This window comes from Drosophila navojoa, chromosome 2 (genome assembly GCF_054131105.1).
Source record: "Drosophila navojoa isolate 15081-1374.11 chromosome 2, UAZ_NAV_1.0, whole genome shotgun sequence".
Lineage (NCBI taxonomy): Eukaryota > Metazoa > Arthropoda > Insecta > Diptera > Drosophilidae > Drosophila > Drosophila navojoa.
In genome coordinates this window covers 27618413-27637351 of record NC_142890.1, presented here as the reverse complement: position 1 = coordinate 27637351, position 18939 = coordinate 27618413, and the positions used below count along the sequence as shown (strand labels likewise).

The 18939-nt window shown below is 43.6% G+C and overlaps 5 protein-coding genes across 7 annotated transcripts; 3 read left to right on the top strand and 2 right to left on the bottom strand.

Annotated features, from left to right (window-relative positions):
• Window positions 1–248: 248 nt before the first annotated feature.
• Window positions 249–1674, top strand: LOC108659849 (trypsin-4). Its single transcript, XM_018112982.3, has 5 exons — window positions 249–384; window positions 439–1170; window positions 1288–1328; window positions 1393–1464; window positions 1529–1674. The coding sequence occupies exons 2-5, from the start codon at window positions 575–577 to the stop codon at window positions 1606–1608; spliced, it is 789 nt and encodes a 262-aa protein (XP_017968471.1). The 5' UTR covers window positions 249–384; window positions 439–574; the 3' UTR covers window positions 1609–1674.
• Window positions 1675–1800: 126 nt separating this feature from the next.
• Window positions 1801–4231, top strand: LOC108659848 (glycerophosphodiester phosphodiesterase 1). Of its 2 annotated transcripts, none has more exons than XM_018112981.3 (6): window positions 1801–2026; window positions 2109–2427; window positions 2538–2710; window positions 2770–2974; window positions 3087–3262; window positions 3499–4231. In XM_018112981.3, exons 2-6 carry the CDS (start codon window positions 2122–2124, stop codon window positions 3650–3652), a joined length of 1014 nt encoding a protein of 337 aa, XP_017968470.1. In that variant the 5' UTR covers window positions 1801–2026; window positions 2109–2121; the 3' UTR covers window positions 3653–4231. The 2 variants fall into 2 exon arrangements, with proteins under 2 accessions (XP_017968470.1, XP_017968469.1); XM_018112980.3 differs by having other exon boundaries at window positions 2106–2427.
• Window positions 4232–4662: 431 nt separating this feature from the next.
• Window positions 4663–17238, bottom strand: LOC108654800 (uncharacterized). 2 transcript variants are annotated; one of them, XM_089256518.1, is made up of 7 exons: window positions 16649–17238; window positions 16338–16547; window positions 16229–16275; window positions 13786–15518; window positions 13646–13726; window positions 13042–13446; window positions 4663–12983 (listed from the first exon to the last, which is right to left on the bottom strand). In XM_089256518.1, the coding sequence occupies exons 1-7, from the start codon at window positions 16814–16816 to the stop codon at window positions 5017–5019; spliced, it is 10611 nt and encodes a 3536-aa protein (XP_089112644.1). In that variant the 5' UTR covers window positions 16817–17238; the 3' UTR covers window positions 4663–5016. The 2 variants fall into 2 exon arrangements, with proteins under 2 accessions (XP_089112644.1, XP_089112645.1); XM_089256519.1 differs by having other exon boundaries at window positions 13646–13723; window positions 16649–17237.
• Window positions 17239–17412: 174 nt separating this feature from the next.
• Window positions 17413–18096, top strand: Sdhaf3 (Succinate dehydrogenase assembly factor 3). Its single transcript, XM_018098121.3, has 3 exons — window positions 17413–17634; window positions 17706–17815; window positions 17874–18096. The coding sequence occupies exons 1-3, from the start codon at window positions 17553–17555 to the stop codon at window positions 18069–18071; spliced, it is 390 nt and encodes a 129-aa protein (XP_017953610.1). The 5' UTR covers window positions 17413–17552; the 3' UTR covers window positions 18072–18096.
• On the bottom strand, window positions 18079–18899 carry Dhfr (dihydrofolate reductase). The gene is made up of 2 exons (XM_018098119.3): window positions 18676–18899; window positions 18079–18573 (listed from the first exon to the last, which is right to left on the bottom strand). Exons 1-2 carry the CDS (start codon window positions 18753–18755, stop codon window positions 18090–18092), a joined length of 564 nt encoding a protein of 187 aa, XP_017953608.1. The 5' UTR covers window positions 18756–18899; the 3' UTR covers window positions 18079–18089.
• Window positions 18900–18939: the final 40 nt, after the last annotated feature.

Sequence of the window (18939 nt, the reverse complement as noted above, 5' to 3'; positions counted from 1 at the left end):
ATCATGAAATCTGCAAAAGGAGCAACCTATTTGTCAGAGATATGAAAACAATCGACTTTCCGCAGTAATATCGATGCTTTGAAACAGCTGAGCAGAAAGCAATCGAATATGTTGACGGTTAAGCTTAAAATTTTTAATGATTATTGATAATATACAAATAATTTAATAATTTTTAATGTCGGTATAGTTATATTACAAAATTGTATGGTGTCTAAAGGAAGAAAATGTATGACTGAGATTTTAATTTTCAGGTAAATATATTTCTTAGTAATTCAATTGATATTTTCCAATGCGGGGGAATTTTCGGCCTAACTGCGATGGAAGTTCATTGCCGTTGTTACCAAACACCAATAATAATCACTAAAAAACAGAGAAAAAGACAGAGTAAGGCAATAAAACCTAAACAAGACAAGACCTATTGACAATTGTTAATTATAGTCTAGCTGAAACAAAGTACAAGAGCTGAGATAACAGAGAGTATTGATAAAGTGCAACTCCCCGCAATGGTTTGATCAACGTATTTTTTCTGCTTGGCAAACAGCTGGCAATTCAGTTTCGTTGAGTCAGCAAAGCCATGCGGAACCTAGCTCCACTTCTAACTCTAATATTTGCGATCTCTTGGAAGATCTGTGAGGCCTCAGTGCCGCCGCGTCGCCCCGACGGACGCATTGTGAACGGAAGGGAGGCAAATGAGGGCGAGTTTCCTTATCAGCTATCGCTACGGCGCCTCACCGTTCACATCTGTGGCGCCTCTGTCTTGGACGGCAGCTGGGCCATCACCGCCGCCCATTGCATCGATGGCCACGAGAAAAGCCCCCAGGAGTTCACCCTGCGCCTAGGCAGCGTGAAGCGCTCCAGCGGCGGCAGTCTGATGAGTGTTCGAACGATCTATAAGCATCCCTCGTACGATGCCAAGGACATGAACTTCGATGTGGCGCTGCTGCGTACACAGCCGGGCGCCTTGACCCAAGATCCCAATGTCTCGCCCATTGCTCTGCCCGAGGCTGGGGCCGTGATCGAGGAGAATCAGCTGGCCGTTGTTTCCGGCTGGGGTTACATGAGCAGCACGGAATCGGTTCTGTCCTCTACGCTGAAGTACACTACAGTGCGGACGGTTAATCAGGAAAGATGTCACAACGATTTGAAATATCACGGCGGAGTAACTGATGCGTAAGTAAGGCGAGAGAGAGAATGTTAGAAAAAAGAGAGAGAGTTATATAGTGAGACAGAGAGATCTGATTCAGCCAATATCCAATTAATAACGAATTGTGTTTCTTGTTTCGGCAGCATGTTCTGCGCCTCTGCACGTAACACGGATGCATGTCAGGGTAAGTAATTAAATTTTTACCTTAATAAATGTCTGATAACATTGCTGCCTTCGTTTCGGAATAGGCGACAGCGGTGGTCCACTTACAGCTCAAGGCAAGCTCATCGGCATTGTGTCTTGGGGCGTCGGCTGCGCAGGTGAGTGCTTAAATTAGTATACTTGTATTACTATATCACGTATTATTCAACATTTCTAATTTAGATCCGTTTTATCCGGGTGTTTATACACGGCTGTCACATCCTTCGATCAGAGGCTGGGTGCGAATGTTAACAAAATTGTAAATTGAAATGTATTTCGACTGCTAATTAAATAAATTAATAGTTCAGATTTATCAAATTGCTTACAAATCCAACGATTTTCTCAATTTAGCATAAGTACTCACTTTTAAAGTGCGCGCACTCTTCTATCGTTGCAATCGATAGTTGCGTGATCCACTTGCTAGCTTCGCTCACATCACTAAGACCACTTCTTATTGGAAAATTCGTGCACACATCGTTTTGACTGCGTTTGTGATTAACCGACGATTTAATTTAGATTTAATTAAATATAGTAATTTCGATTAGAAAGGGTTTTAAAACCAACGAGTCGAGCAGACAAAATACAAAAAGTTCTTGAAAGATTACGAGTGGCACAAACGACAATAAGCAGAGTGGGAGTGGCAAGTGGGACGTTGGTTGGCGGCACGCATTTCTTATTGGGGTAAATGTAAACTAACAAAAAAACTAAAAAAAAAAGCCATTTATAAATAAACCAAAACAACACTAATTTGTGCGTTTAGCAGCATTTTGTAGTGAATGTGGTGGCGCTGGTGCTGGCTGTGCCTTAAAATGATCTACAAACTATTTTGCTGCACAATCAGTCTCGTCTTCTTCTGCTTCAATGTGCTGTGGTTCTTCTGCAATTTGGCCATTCCTTGGTGCACCCTGACCCTGGTGGCCATTTGTGTGGCATCCAAGTTCGTCAAGCTGCAGCGCAGCCCCAATGAGAAGCGTTTGCTCAGCCTGCTAAATACACCGGACGATTGGCCCAATTACTGGCCCATCGCGAACCGAGGCGCCGGCTACGATGCACCCGAGAATTCGCAGGCAGCTGTCAAAAAGGTGAGTGAGTGAGTGTGTTTTGTGACGTCATCGACGACAGTAGCAGATATCAGATGGTGGTTGTTCGGTAGTCAAAAATCAATAGTAACCAACCCCATTTGCCTTCGCAGTGTCTGGCACGTGGCTACCGAAATGTCCTGTTGGATGCCGGCATTACGGCCTGCGGCGAAATAGTAATAGCCAATCGCCTGACTTTGGAGCGTGCCGGCCTCACGGGCAACCTCTCGCATCACACGCTTCATGAACTACAACAGCTGAGCATAACGGAGCACCATCCAATGGGGTAAAATGTTAAAGAATAACTAAAGTTTCAACTATGTTAAAACTCCCATTTCATTTCAGCTCGCAGTATGATCGGGAGTCGGTGTCTACTTTGAAGCAATTGGCGGACTTTCTGGAAGAGCAGAACATGCCGCCCACTTTGTTCCTGCACCTGCAGGACACCAGCGCACTGATGATTGATCAGCTGCAGAAGTTTATGGCAGCGAATGAGACGTTTACGCAGCGAACCGTTGTGATTAGTCGGTCGCCCTTGGCCATTTACCAGGTGAGCAAAAGAAAACCACAGAGAATGCTTAGCTTAATAGAGTTAATTTTTTTTTTGTATGTAATAAAAATAAATTAAAATATATATATATATTTTAAAATTATATTTACAGCTGCGTAAATTGAGGCCTGAAATCATTTGTGGCCTGTGGCATGAGAGCTATTTATCGCTGTCCATACTCAAATCGTCAACGCTTGTTACCTCAATATATGGAGCAATTTTGCGAAATATAATTGCGCCTGTAATTGGCATCAGTGTTGTATTTCTCAACAAGGAAGAGTTCAATTTGTAAGTTATTCAAACGAAAACTAATTCAATTTGTCCTTGTTAATTTAATAATTTGGCAACGCCCCAAATACTGAGCTACGATAGTTTAGCAAAGTTCATCCTTAGCTTCAAATTGTATTTGTTACTAGGTGGCAGCCCTGCTGCATGGGTCAGTGACAAATTACAAATTCCTTGAGCAATCTCAAAATTGAATTCAGTTTACCTACATACCTATATAAAATTTAAATCTATTGCAGGCACATAGGCGATCTGTGGCGCAATGTGGGCGTACGTCCAATTGTTTATATGGTGAATTCGCCGAACGAGAAGCGCTATTTCCAGAAGACAATGAAAACACAATACCTCACGGACTCTCTGCGCTCCGAGCCGCATCTCTTGATGAAAGCCTAAAAAATAAAGAACGAAGCAAACAAAATTTGAAGTTGAGAGCAAAAAACATGCGCGCACAAAGCACACACAAATCATTAGCATTTATGTTTATTTTTAGAGAGTCTATGCACAATTTGTAAATTAATTGCTTAATTTGTAGTGCGCCGATCTACAAACTGAAGTTGTTTTTGTTTTATTTTTTAATGATTGAATATTGTTTAAAGTATTATCCAGTGAAATTGAAGCTATATTTTGTACTCTGTTTTTTATACATACATACAATTATTATTTATGCTAAGCTTACTGTTCGTAGATGCTATTTGCGATAAGATTTCCACACGTCCTTTATTATAATTTATTATTTTTATTATCTGTAATATTTATTTATCTCTATTTCTTGTTATGTATACTTTTATACCATTTTATATTCTATTATACCCGCATTTCCCATGCTTTCTCAACTGGCATACATTACATCAACATTTGTAAAAACAAAAAACTCTGCCACGAAATGTTCTCAAGCATAGGATTTATTTATACGATGTATGCACTAACTATGCAATAAATGTATAACCCACTATGGGCAGCTTTTATACTCAATTATACTAATATTTTGTAGTCCCTTGTTATTTAGATCCCAAAAAAAGAGGAATCATAGCTATACCTGTTGTATTGGAAAAAATACTTAATTGATACAAGAAAAAAGTAACTTTGATGTCTGAACGAATTAGTTATACGATTATACCAAAAAACAGAACTATTGTATGGATCTATTATGTATTTGCGTGAAGAATACTTTTAAAAATCAAATAAACTCAAATGAAACTATATATTTATTTGCCTTAATCTTTGAAGCTAATTAATTAGAATGTTTTGAAATTATCTTAATCTTTTCACACAAGATATCTAAGGTTACGGGTTTCCAGAGGATTTATCCAGAGCACACCGTTTGTATAACAAATTCTATGGATCAACTGATCGTATGTACCAAGCCATTAAATATATTGCATTCAGCATATCAAATTTAAGACTTTAATTTTCTTTATTAGTTGTTTTATTTTTGTGAGAATTCTTACACGCTAGGCTATTTATTTATGTATATATTTATATAAGTATTCATATGCATTGTTTAATTATGTATATCTAGAAATTAAGGTTTGTTAAAGTATGTATTCATTATGTCTGCATGCTTGAGTTCCGATATTCCTTCCCCATCTCTCTGTCAACTTTCAGATTTTTTATTTAATTGTTTGTTTTTAACTTAAAAATTAACAATACGTAGTTACATATATATTACCATGCTGTAGACATTTTTTGTACACAGGAGGCATAAACAATAACCATAAAAAAAGAGTTTAAACTTTAAAATATTAAGGTAATGGAATCTATTTGCGGCGAGACCGTGTCGAACGTGTGGGCGCCTCTGTCTGCGCTGTTGCGCTTGCTGCAGTCGCTGCCTCCTCCGTCGCCTCGAAGTGTACCTTACGGCCGCGTCCGGCGCGTGCTGGCGCTGTCGTCTCTGGCGCATCCACATTATCCTCGACAGCTTTTACGGTTCGTGCGGCACGGCCACGCGAAGCTGGAGCTCGCTTGGCGGTCGACTCTTCTGTTGGCACCACATCCACATGCGTGACCAAGATCGGCGTCTTGCCCCGCGCCTTCTTGGTAGCCGGCTCATCTGACGCCTCCTCTTCAGCTGCCGCAGCTTTACCTTTGCCGCGTGCATTGCGCTTAGTTGCCTGCTTGGGCTCCGCCTCCGGCTCCGGCGCCAATTCCTGTTCCACCTGTTCTTCATGCTGATTACTGGCGGCACTGTCCTTGCGGCTGCGTGCCACGCGTTTGCCAGTTGAGATCGCAACGGCGACAACCTCTGCTACGTCAGCTGGATCAGGAGCTTTGCGACGACCTCCAGCCCGCGATTTTGTGGCCGTAACAGGCGTTCCTTGGTCTGCTAAGGGCTTCTTCTCTGGCGGTTGATCGCCGTCATCTTTGGCCTTGCGCCGCCTTGGCGTTACGGGACGTTGCGCAGCTGCTGCTGTATCGACTAGAAGCTCTAGCGCCTTGACCGTCGGCTGTCGAACCCGACGAGCACGTGAGGTGCCCGGCTTGTCATCGTCCGAGGTCTCATTATAGTTCTTGCGCGGCACGTTACGTCCTTCACGTCGCTGAGAGCTAGTTGGCTCTGGCAGTACCACAGCTGGCCCAATCGGCGTATGAGGTACCAAAGGCTCCACTGTGGACTCGACAACCGCCTCCTGTTTGGTCCTTGGGATTGGAGTGGTGGGCTTCGCAACAGGTGGTGTTACGGCGCCAGCGGCTTTACTGGCCGCTTTGCTAGCTGCTGGTTTACGTGCACGACGCGGCGAGGACGTGGAGCCCCGCTTATCCTCATCCGATGTTTCATCATAATTTTTGCGCGGCAAATTCCGCCCTTCACGACGGCGCGGGGTCAGTTCATCTTCTGAGCTTGGCGGCTGCGGTCGTGGTGATGATGCAGCCACATTAACTGCAGACGATTCCGGCAGGTCCTTGGGCACCTCAAGTTGTTCCTCAACCACTGACGCTTTGCGTCCACGTCGCCCAGTTGTTTTCTTCGCCAATGTAGGTGTATCCATTTGAGCTGAAACCTTGCGGACTCGTCGCGTGGCCGTCTTCTTCTCCACTGCAGGTTCCGTTGCATCGGAGTCAGGATGCTCCACTTCAGCGCTGGGTTTGCGACCACGTTTAGCTAGTTTCTTCGCTGGCTCCGCGTCGTCCGTGTGAGCTTCATCGGCAGACGCCTTGCGACCGCGTCGTTTTGGCTTCACCTCAGCAGGCTCAGCTGGTGTCTCTGTGTCAGCTGTGGCTTTGCGTCCACGTCGCGAGCTGGTTGCCACAGCCAAGTCTTGCGGCGGAGCCTCCTCCGCATTAACAGACTGGCGGCGACCACGTCTTCTGATTATGGGCGTAGTCGATACAACTGGCTCTTCCACGCGCAGAATCTTCGTCAATGGTTCCTCAGCTTCTTCAATGATGTCCATGGTTTCCTTGGCTGGCTCGTGTTGCTCCACAGTTTCCGCAGAAGCCTTCCGAGTCGTTCGCGTCGTTTTGCGCTCGGCCAGTTCATGCGCTTCCTCTGCAGATGCTTTGCGCCCCCGCCGCTTGGGCTTCTCTTTGATAGGCTCTTCTTTGGGCTTCACGGGCTCAAACACTTCGACGGCAACAACTTCAGCGGATGGCTTACGTCCACGCCGCTTAGGCTTCTCCGTGTCTGTTGACGTATTCTCTGATATTTCTTCAGCAGTCGTTGTGGGTTTTTCTTCGTGTACGATGGGTCTGTCCAAGTCGGTTGTCTCTTCAACAAGTTTCTCTTGTTCCGGTGTTTCCTTTGATTCAAGATCTGCTGTCGTTGGCTTTTGGCCGCGTCTCGTTCTAGGCTTAAGCAGATCTTTTGCATTCGCAGCACTTTCCTCTTCCGATTTGTCCTCTGCATGTTCTTTACTGTCATCTTGTGTAGGTTTTCTTCCGCGCTTTGATTTAGGCTTATCAGCAACCTTATCAACTGTTTCCTCGAGTTTCTTCTCTGTCGACTCAGTTTGCTCTACTGTTGCTTTTCTTGGTCGACGCTTTGATTTAGGTTGATCGGGCTGCTCCTCAGACTTCGTTTCTATATGTTCAATAACTTCCTCTGGGACTATGTTAGGTTTCTTATCCTCAGCATCAACAGTTTCTTCCGGAGTTGACTCTTCCATCTTCTTTTCAACCGCCATAGTCTTTACTGTCTCTTTGTTTACCCGACGCTTTGGTTTGTGTGCTTCATTTTGTTCATCAGATTTAACTTCGGTATGTTTTATAGTTGCATCTGCGATTTTGTCCTGATGTTTGTTTTCCTCAGCATCAACTGATTTTCTTCCACGACGTGTTGATCTAATGGGATGACTTGATTCTACCAACTTGTGCTCAATTGGCTGTACAGTGCTCTCTGGTTCTTTTTCTTCCGTCTCGGCTGTTGATTTTCTTCCACGCCGATGTGATTTTGTCCGCTGCTCAGGTATCTCTGCATGGGTGATCGTTTCTTTCGCAATTGTGTCTTCCAATTTCTTTTCATCGATTTCCACTGTTGCTTTCCTGCCTCGACGTTTTGGTTTTTGAAGGTTGTTTGGTTCCTCAACCATAATTTCTATATTCGCAACCGTTTCTGTACGCAATTTCAATTTGTTTTCTGTATGAGTTTCAATAGCTTCCACGATTGCTTTATCATTCTGTTTTTCTTCTAAAGGCTCACAGCTTTCAGTAATATCCAACGAAGATGTACGTCCCTGCTCTTTGGTGTCGTCTTCTTTAACCTTTTCATTTGCTAGTTCGATCACTTTGTCCAGTGGTTTTTCATTTTCCACAGCTTCCGAATGCTTTTCCAAGCATTCTGTTCGCAGGGGCTTATCATTTAATGTTTCTGCCGTAATCGCTACTTGATTAACAACAGCAGCCTCCACCTGCTCATTTTCCACATCAGCAAGCAAATCTTTGGACAAACGCTCGCTTTGCTTGGTTTGCTTTTCAGTCAAAGCAGGCGTTGCGTTTCCTAACTCAGAAGGTTCAGTTTGGGTTTCCACATGCAGTGACGGGCCACTTTGAGGTTGATTCGTCTTGAGCTGCTCCCCTATTTTACTCTCTGAATTTTCAGCAATATCCACTTGCTGCACTTTAGCAGCCACTGTCTCCACGGGCTTCAGTTCAGAAACTGATTGCTGATCGACAGTTTCGTGTGTGGGCGTAACATTTCCCTTTTCCATGGTTGAAGTCGAGGTGCTTTCTTCAGAGATTTCAACTGATACTTGTTCTAGTGGTGGATTAGGCGTTCGTATTCCCGCATTTCTGTATGCACTCTGTTGGTGTGCCATCGAGTTGGAATCAGTTGAGGAGTCGTTCAGTTCAATTACCCCATCATCTCCAATAGAACATTTAGGTTCAGCTATAGAGCTAGAGTCTGCAGTTGAATCGTCTAGTTCAATCACAGCTGCTTCCTCAGTAGATTGAATTTCAGAAGAGCTGGGATCAGTTATAGAGTTAGAGTCAATTGTAGAATCATCCAGTTCAATTACTCCCTCTATCTCAGTTGGAGCACTTTCTGTAGGTATTTTTTCAGGTTCATTCTCGTCTTCAATTGCATGACTTTCGTCTTGGGGTGAACTAGAATTCGCCTGTGCCTCTTCAGTTTCAATAGTTTTTTTAGTTTTTAATTGCTCCACTGTTGGTTTTTCTTGGTCTTCCATTTTATTAGTTTGAGACGCATCCTGAACATCTAGTTTATTGGCGCTTACATCTTCATTCCGCCCATCTTTATTTGGTACAAGTTTCGTCTCACCCTCAGCCAAGCAGTTGGCATCCAAATCAATAATTTCAACAACTTGATTTGCGGATCCTTCGGCTGTATCTTTTCTGGCTGAAACTTTATGGTCTTCCTCTTCCATAGCCGAGCTCTTAGTGCTTGTAGCTTCAACATCAGTTTGGATTTGATTATTTTTTGCTGGCTCTTCTTCTTCTTCCATAGCAGTAGATTCAAGCGCTGTGGGTTCAATATTGGCATTTTCCTTGTCGGTTTTTAGTACGGTCTCTTTTTCTTTTTCTACAATTCCCATCGTTACATCATTCGGTGTCGATAGAACCTTAGCCAATTCTGCGATAGGACTTGATTTCGCGTCCACTTTTTCGCTTTCTTCGGTTGTTAATGGAGTATCTACTGCTACTGCATTCCCATCTTCATTTTCAGATATATACATAGATACATCATTTGAAACGACATCTGGGCTTTGACGACCTGACTGATTTGCTATTGAATCATCTAAAAGCGTATCAAGAGCTTCTTCTTTTTCTAGTGCTGTAGCTGAGGAAACTTCAGTAGCTGGCATTTCCTCTTTCGGCAAATCATCTGAGTTTGACTTAATCGCATTTTCATCTTTCGTCGTAGTCAAGGTTTCTTCTTTGTCTAGTGTTATGTCTAAGGAATCATCGATAGCTGTTTCCTTTTGCGACACATCAATTGATTTGCCATTAGTCGCAATTTCATCTATCGTCGTAAGCCGGGTTTCTTGCTCGATTTGGGTTGGGGTCTTAGAATCTGCGATAGTTGGCGTTTCCTCTTTCGGCACATCATCCGATTTAACGTTTGTTGCATTTTCATCTTTCGTCGTATCCAGGGTTTCTTCTATGTCTTGAGTCGAGGCAGAAGAATCTGCGATAGCTGTTATTTCTTCGTCGTATTTAGAAAGAGTCGCATTTTCATCTTTTGTGGTATCCATAGTGTCTTCTTTTTCTTGGATTGTGGCTGACGAATCTTTGATAGCTGTCTCCTTATTTGGTACATCACTAGGCTGTTCCATCTGCGTTTCTTCCAAAGCTTTGTCAACTGCAGGTACAAGAGAAGCATTCAATTCCTCCTCATTTTGAGGTTGAGGTGATGTTAATATAGAAGTATTTTCAATTGAATGCTGAACTATCTTATCTTTTACGCCGACAGACGCATCAGTTAATGATATCGCATCCTCTGATGATTCTGATGTTACGGCGGGCTGGGCATTGGCATCTGACTCTTCCTTTCTGTCTTCCTCTTCGGTTGCTGTATTTGATGTGTCGATTTCAATCAGTGACTTATTCGCATTGGCAGCAGGAGATGCACTTGTGTCCGCTAAGGATTCTCCTGAAGATCTAGGCAGAATGTCATCCGATGAAATATATAATTCATTTCGATTATCATCACGCTGATTTGGAGCTTCAAGAATATCTTGACGGGCTGGTTCTTCTGTGTAATTTTCCGACTCGCATAAATCTTGGTCAAGCGATGGTTGTTGAGCCCTTTCGATAGAAGCTTCTTGACTAAGTAGAGATTCACTTATGTTAGATTCGGGTTCATCCCCGTCAACAATTTCCGTTGATATGGTTTCAGCCTTTGATGTCGTTTCAACGATATCCTCAGCCCGAACTTCATTTGCTTCTGGCTTAAGAATATGTGATGTTGCACTCGTTTCGATAGGAAGGTCTTTTACATCATTATCGTTTGCGAGCATAGACGTATCAAGTTCAATTATAGACTCTTCCAGAATAATATTCTGGTCACTAGCTATGTCCCCTGTTATTGCTTCGATCTCGCTTTCAGGAGCCGTCGTTTTTACGATTTCCGTAAGTTGCTCCTCTAATTGCTGATCTACATCATTTTCTGTTAGCACAGATGCATCAAGTTCAATTATTGAATCGTCTACATTGGAGTCCAGGCTTTCAACTTTCGCTTTAATAATTTCAGGTAATTGCTCCTCTAATTGCTGATCTACGTCAATCTCTGCCAGCACTGAGGCATCAAGTTTTACTATAGATGCGTCTGCATTGGAGCTCAGACTTTCAACCTTGTCTACTGTTGTTGTAGTTGTTTCTTTCTCTTTTTCAGTGATTTCTGGAAGTTGTTTCTCTGGTTCAACACTTTCTGCAAGCACAGAGGCATCAAATCCAATTACTGACTCATCCAAATGACTCTCCCGACTCATCACGTCCTCCGGTGTTCTAATTTTCATAATTTCTTTTTCATCTTTACTTTTTGCTGTCAGTTCCTTCAGTTCTACTTCGAGATTTTCCTTATCTGAAGTATTTAAATTGGCTTCGTTCGAGTCCATAATATCCAGATGGGAAGTTGTAGCTTCCAGAACGCTGACATTCGCATCTGGCATTTGCAATTGTTCTTTATCTGATATTTCAGCTTTATTCGTAAGATCAGTCCTTAAACATTTTGTGTCTGTGTTTGATATTATTTCAGGACTTTGGTCCTTTTCGATCTTTTCTTCGCTGGGCAACTCACAGTTGATAACGTCTTTATTTTCATTTGTCAAGATTGGTAATTCTCTTACAGGAGAAGCGACAGCTTCCACTTCATTATCATTGTCCTTGACTGTTGTATTATCCGCAGCATTTGAAGACTCTAGCTCAATCATGGAAACTTCATCTTCTTCGGGAATTTCACTTATTTCATGGCTTACAGGATCTCCAGTTGTCGATTCCTCTTGCCCTTTACTCAGATCGTTCATAACAGTTTCTGTACCAGTCGTCAGCTTCTCACTCTTTTGAACTTCGCTAGTATTAAGAGCATAAATTGTAGATTTTCTACTATCAATAGATATATCCAAAGTTGACTCGGCGTTAGTTGCCTCTAAGTCAATCCGAGATATAGTTTGGCTGGATACTTCAAGTTGTATTGACAATTCTTCGATAATTGAGGGTTCAGGTTCCTGCTCCTTTTTCTGTGAATTATCCAAAGTAATTGATGTGCTTGCGCTTGGCTCTTGCAGTTTGACAGATGAGCTCTCAGCTATATCTGGGGCTGATACATTAGAAGTCTCTCTCTCTTGTTGAACACTTGGCTTCTTTGGATCAACTTCTATGTCGTCTTCATCGTCACTCACTACTAGAGGCTCTGCCAAGCCTACCATCGAATCCGTATCAGAGCAATCCTCCAGAATGCTCTTCCTTGGTGTACATGGCTGGCAAATCCCTGTTGCCTTTGTTTCCTCCAATGTGACGTCAGCTGAGTCCACGCCGGTGACAATCAGTGGCTCCGAGAACATAGAATCTGATGTCTGATCGAGCAGCTGTATTCCACTCATTTCGCAAATGCTTGATGATTTTCCTGTATCCAAATGACGCTCATTAATATCAGCTTGAGCACCAGGTTTAAATGCAGTGCTTGTTAGAGGATCTCGATGACTCTCATCCATATCGCCAATTGTCATTAGTGCCTCGGAGTTGACCGTGTCACTTGGCCCCAAAGAAGAAGCCAAGGGATCAGCTACAGCGTCGCTGGCAGTGCTTACAGTGGTTACATTTATCTCGACCTCGGAACCTTCGATTGGATTGGTTGTCTCCGCAGTGAGCATATCATCAAAGATCTTGTCCAAGTGTAGCGTTGCATTTGTTGCATTTAAATCGTATTCTGTAGTGGCTGCCAATGAAGCCTCGCGTGATTTGAGAACTGCACTAGCCGGATCATTTGGTATCATTAGATCCTTACCACTCGGCGTCTTAAAGTACAGGTCCTGCGTTTCTGGCCGGGTCAGCTCCAGGTTCACACGGCCCACGGTCACTTGACGCTTAGGCGTAGTACTTGCATCATTTGAATCCCCCTCCAGCAGCTCCTCAATATGGTCTAGCACGGGTGAGGTTGGTGCCTTGGGAGTGCGCATCATCTCACGCAATCCCTTGAAACGCGGCGTACTGCAGCTTTTGGGTGTCTTCAGCAGCTCTCGCATGCCGTGGTAATCAATTCTGTCTGGTTCATCAATCGCATCAGTTGGCAGCTCGTTGCCATAATCCTCATCTGGTGGCAATTTATTGTCTGCGAAATATTGGTTTAGTACATATGTATATAAAGTTATTGCTTGCATAAAGCTCACCTTCCAGCTGCGCGGCATCCTCCTCTTCGACTATGACGCCCATATCGCCCACGGACTCATCTACTTGCGCTACTGCCTTTGGTGTGGTGCTTATCCGGCGTACCGATTTGCGTGTTGGCGTCGACAGCTCTTCAGTAAGGCGTCGCTTGCGTTTGGGCGTGGTCGTGGCCAATGCGGTGGCTTCGTGCTCCAAGGTCGAGGAGCATGAGGCACGACGCTTTGGCCTGGCTAACTGCTCATCCAGCTTATTGCTGGCCTCAATGGATGCTCGGCGCACACTGCGTCTGGGCGTCACTGCGACTGCTTTAGCTTCCATTGAAGAGCGTCGTGTGACGAGCTTTGTTAATGGACCTGGGCTGGACTCCGCTAACTCATTCACATCGTCCTCTGGAGAAGCTTCAAGTACTAAAATTTATGAATTATTTTGATTAATTGCATCAAGTTATTAGAAATGCTTTTTCTCTTTTCTCTATTCTGCATTGAATTCTAATAAAAATTGGTTTGACATTTCATAATTAAATATTTGAGAAAAGTCTAAGATATACTGTGATCTCTAATTTTCCATTTCTGTATTTTGTTTTGGTTTTTCTTTACAATTTCTTACCTTCAGCTTTTAAGTTATCCTGCGGGCTAATGCACACCTCCTCGCAAATGGAGTCCTCGGCTAAGTTAGCAACGGCTTCTGCTTGAATTATTTACAAATATTAATATTAATTGATTTCATACAATTTTCTAGGGATTTACCTTCTTGATATGTGGTTATTGGTGTCACCTCCTCGCAGATGTTATCCTCAATGATATCAACTGCAGGTGAGTCCTTTGAGAATTCGGAAGCTGTTTCCCGCAGTACAACACTCTTAACAGTTGCTGCATCTTCAAGAGTCTTTAAACTCTCATTTGCAGTCGTTAGCTGTGGCGATGCTTTCGAGGATGCAATGCTCTCATTCTTTAGCTCCTGAGAAACATTCGCATCAAAGGTTCGATTGTGATTGCCTTCATGGGTTGAACCAGCCTCATCCACTTTGGCATCGTCATTGGGAGAAAATGTATTGTTGCTCTCATCCAGTTCTTTTTGAGACGTGTCATTGGGTTTCAGCTCATTCAGAGATGAATTTAACTGTTTGCTGAGTGCCAGGGCAGGCATTTCTTCATCATTTATTAGGGAAGCCATTGCCTCCAGAGCTGCTGCTGAGGATACGTTGCCATTGTCCTCATCTAAGGTGAACGTGCGGCTCAGCTCAGAGGACAGATTCTGCCCAAGATCCGGCTCGTTGGACTCTTCATGTGGTGTATTCACTTTGGGCGACTCGATGCGTTGCGGTGAATCTTGCTTGGGCGAGTTGAGGGCGCGACGCGCCTTAGCCACCAGCTTGTTGCTCATGCCGACGCTTGGACTCACCTTGGCGGCGGCGGCCAGCGATTTGCGCAGCTGCGAGATTTTGTTGTCGCGCGGACTGCTCAGGCTGACGGACGATTGGCGTTTCCGTGGCGATGTCAAGGGAGCCTTGACTGGAGTGTTGGCTATTTGGCGGCGACCCGGTGTGCGCCATTGCGGCTGCGGATGGAAAGGTAGGCGTCGAGGCGCCGTCAAGCACTGACGACGTGCTTCGAGCAGCGACTGACGAGCGGGCGTCGTGTGCTTGCTCTTACTTGCTTCAGGCAATTGCTTCTTGGCGCTGGTGAGCAGTGCACGCTTCATTAGCGACTGTGGCGTGCGCCTGGGCGTAGAGCTGGCAACCAGCTTCTGCTCCTTGGGCGTTTTGGCTGTCAGACGGGACTGTTGCTCCTGCTTGGTTGTAGTTGCTGACGATGTTGACGGCGTGGACAAATTGGTTATGTCTATGACCATCGGCGAGTCAGAGGATTCATCAGTGGAGGTCACACTGATGACGCCAGCACTGGCAGGCGTCTGCTTAGGCGTCCCCGACAATGTGGGCCGCAATCGTTGCGGCGTTGTTAGGTCAATTAAATACATGGAAGATTGTCGTTTGCCAGCCAGAGCCTTTTTCGACGTGGATGGCGTACTGAACTCCATTAAGTCGCGGCTGCAGCTGTCATCGTTCTGTTCGGACAGCACACTCTTCGGCGTGCTGTAAACGCTCTTCGGCGTATTTGACGCGGAGAGCAATCCAGGTCCGAGTCCTGTGCTGGGCTTGATGACGCGTGTAAAGGATTTCTCAATTTTTACGCCCGTTTCACGTGGTGAGAACGATGTGATGACAACATCGGAGCGGTCACACAACTCTAGAAGCAGTTTGTTGCAGGGCGTCCTGGTGTTCTCCTTATTCTGCGTTGCCTTCACTAAATCGACTTTGGGCAGCGACTCGTCCACTTCTTGGACGGACGGGGTAACACAGCGCTCTACTCCTGCTTCAGCTGTCGGATCTATTTCTGCATTGCTGCTCGTGCTGGTCTCCAATGGGGGCGATTCAATCGATGTATTGCCCTCATCGTCTGAATTGATGGAATATCGAAAGCTGCAAGCATTATATCATTAAAGCAATATTCATTAATATATCAAATATGGCCTCAGCACTAAAATATCCTGTTATATTACTCTCTTCATGTTCAGAATTCATTAATAATAATGAACAAAGTTAATATATACTTAATTAGAAAATAATAATAATAGCGAAAATATGTCAACTTTCGACGGTTCTTTCGGCTCCCGTTCGTAATATCATTTTATCTTATTTTTCAACATTTTCTTTATATTGATCAACAAAGTCCGTATGAAATTAATAGTTGAATGATTGGCAATGTTTAGCAAGTATATTATTATATATTATCTTGCTAAAAATTAATTATTTTTATTTTTGTTTTCACGTATCTTGTGATTATGTTGTATTATAAAACGACATTTTTTTATATATGCTTGTGTTAATATTATAATTTAATTTTACGACATAACTTTATATTTCGCCCAGTATACAAAACGTCTGCTATATATTTTTTCCCACTACAGTAATATCAAAGTAAATTCAATTGTTGACTGCTCAGTATTTCCTAAATTCTTGAGTCTGTCTTGAATTCTTGATTGCTGTCTTGAGGTTTCTATATATATATTTTCAGAGCATATGCCCGCTCGTTTGGGGGTTAAATGTGTGTGCTTGTCCTTTTCTTTTTGACTACCTGGGTTGCTTGCTGCCTGCCTTGCATGCTTCATGCTGTGTTTGCGTTTACTTACTTGTGCACGGTGAAGCGATTCTCAAATTGACGACGTGGTCGATGAGTCTGTGAAAATGGCCAGAGCCAATTAGTAAAGCGTATATCTAAATGCCTCATGTTATACTTACTTTCAAGCTTGGCGATGAGTTGGCCGCTTGTTCGGGTGGCGCTCGGTCCGGTGTGCTGGGCGCGTCTTCCACTTTGGGAAAATGCCATGTATACAATTCATTCAGTATTTTAAGGCGTGCGCCATGCACCAATGGACGCTTGCAGGTCGCCGGAACAACCTGATCGTTCAACAGGATGGGCTCGTTGACTGAATAATTGTAGACGGTTACCTAGATATAGCAATTATTAATATTGTTTATTAAATGCCATGCCAAATCGATACGCGCGCATTTTATTTACACGCACATATACACACAAACACAGTACTCACCCTGCCAAAGGCATCGCATTGTATCTCGCAGTGAATGCGCTCGGCATCGGGCAGCATCAAATCGGAGCCCAGAAAAGAGCCCACATTGAACTTACGTCCTTTGGCTGGGTATGCCACTGAAATGCCATCAGCATTCACATGATTCAATTGCGCGCCATCCAGCGACATTATACATTTAGCATTCAATTAATTGCAAATGCAGCTGCTAAAAAACCTCTACGCTTGTGGGCGGCGGTGTGAGTCTCGTCGTCGGCGGCTGCAACTTTCGCTTGGTGCAGAAGTAAAAGACAGAGAGAGAAAAAAAGGAAGCCGCAAGCGACAACTGAAGCTAGACTTTTGTAGCGCGCATAGAAATACCACAAACACTGGCATACATGTACGCACAACAATAATAGAATACTTTTTCTCTTTAATAGACGTTTTTACGCACTCTATTATATATTTTTCATACGCACAAGCAGCCCGGTTTTCTGTACAGGAATTCTTTTTGCAAGGGACGCGCGGCGTGGACATGCCAACCTAATTAAAACTGCTGTTAAATTCAAACGCACGAAATCGCTGGCTGTGCCAGACCTGCCAACTTGATTTTACACATCCCAGAATTTAAAAGCAGTTGGTTAAGATAAAAGAAATAGATATAAAGTGCTTGAATATAATATACTAATTTTCAAGCAATATTTAAGTCTGTATTGTGTATTTTATTAAACGATCTGTAAAGCAATATTTCAAAATTGGTATTATCGAAAAAGAGGGTCCGTGATATATCGATAATTTCTTAAAGTTTTCCCAGCCCTGTGGCTTGGTTGGCCTGGCGCTGGCAGTTGTTTTTATAATTTAGGATTTTGATTTTACTACTACAAATATTTAAGTATACATAGTTAAGCACATTTATAAAAGACACACCATGTCGATAAATATAATGAGCCAGTTTACACACCCACAGCGTGTTCGTTTGCTGTACAAAACCATATTGAGGCTACATCGAGGTAAGTCAACCCACAGCAAACAATAAACAAACAACTTTTGACTTAATATCAGGTCCATATTTAAATTGAAGGGTTACCCACTGAGCTGCGTGCCTTGGGCGATAATTACGTGCGGGATGAGTTTAGGCGGCACCTCAAATGCAATCCTATGGAGGCACAACTTTTCATGACTGAATGGGCTGTAAGTGATTTACGTAAGCGGATTTGAGTTTTTTGATTGCCTCGATTCTCTTTTGTAGCGCTACGCGTCCACGATCACAAAACAGCTGGGACTGCGCGGCAAGCCCAAAGGGGAATTGGGAGAACCACTTGACTCACAGTCAGTGGAAATGCTCAAAGACGATCAAGTGGTCCAGCTGTATGAGCTAATGCTGGCCGCCAAGGGCCTCCATGGCGACACGATAACAGCAGACGATGTGAGAGGCAGTAATAAATAAATGTTGTTTGTTTTTGTTTTATATTTTTTCGCGTTTTTCCAATATCTTGTACTCAAACTTAATGCCATTCTCCTCCTGTACCCCATGAGGCGTGTCCTCGGTGAGCTCTACTTCGTGAAAGTTCGCCGGAATGTTGGGAAAGAACGTATCGCATTCGAATCGCTCTTGGATTTTAGTTATGTAGAGACGATGGCAACGGGGAGACTCCATTGCTTCTGCATATACCCCACTGCCACCCACAATCCAAATGTTCTCCACCCGATCACACAAGGGTTTTCTTTCTAACGTCTGCATGGCCTCGTCGAGGCTGCGGCACAGTAAAACACCCTCTGGAAGCTCCTCCTGGGTGAGTTTGGTGCTTAGTACAATATTTAGACGGTCAGGCAGTGGGCGCTTCGTGGGAGGCACACCAAAATAAGTCTTCTTGCCCATAATCACGACATTGCGCTTGGAGGGATCATTAATTCGCTTTGTTGTGCGACTGAAATATTTAAGCTCTGATCTGTGCAAGGGTGTGTATGAAATGTATAATATAGGGTAAACAAGTTTTTAAAATAATCTAAAATAAAACAAGTTCCGTAATGCGCATGTTTTCTTGACTTACTTTAGACGCCAGGGGAGGTCGCCCTTGAAACCAATGCCAAAGTTTTCACACACCGCAACAATTAAATTATACTTAAGCATCGCGTTTGTCTAACACAATAAACGGCGATAATGTGCAACTTATCTTTATCTCCTGGGATTCAAAAACAAAGTGAAGGGGCACAGCAGATCATTTATCGGCCCACTTTGCCGTGATGTGCTTGTTTGACAGGTTCTGCCGCCAATAAATGGTGAGGAAACTTATCGATCTATCGTTATCGAACAT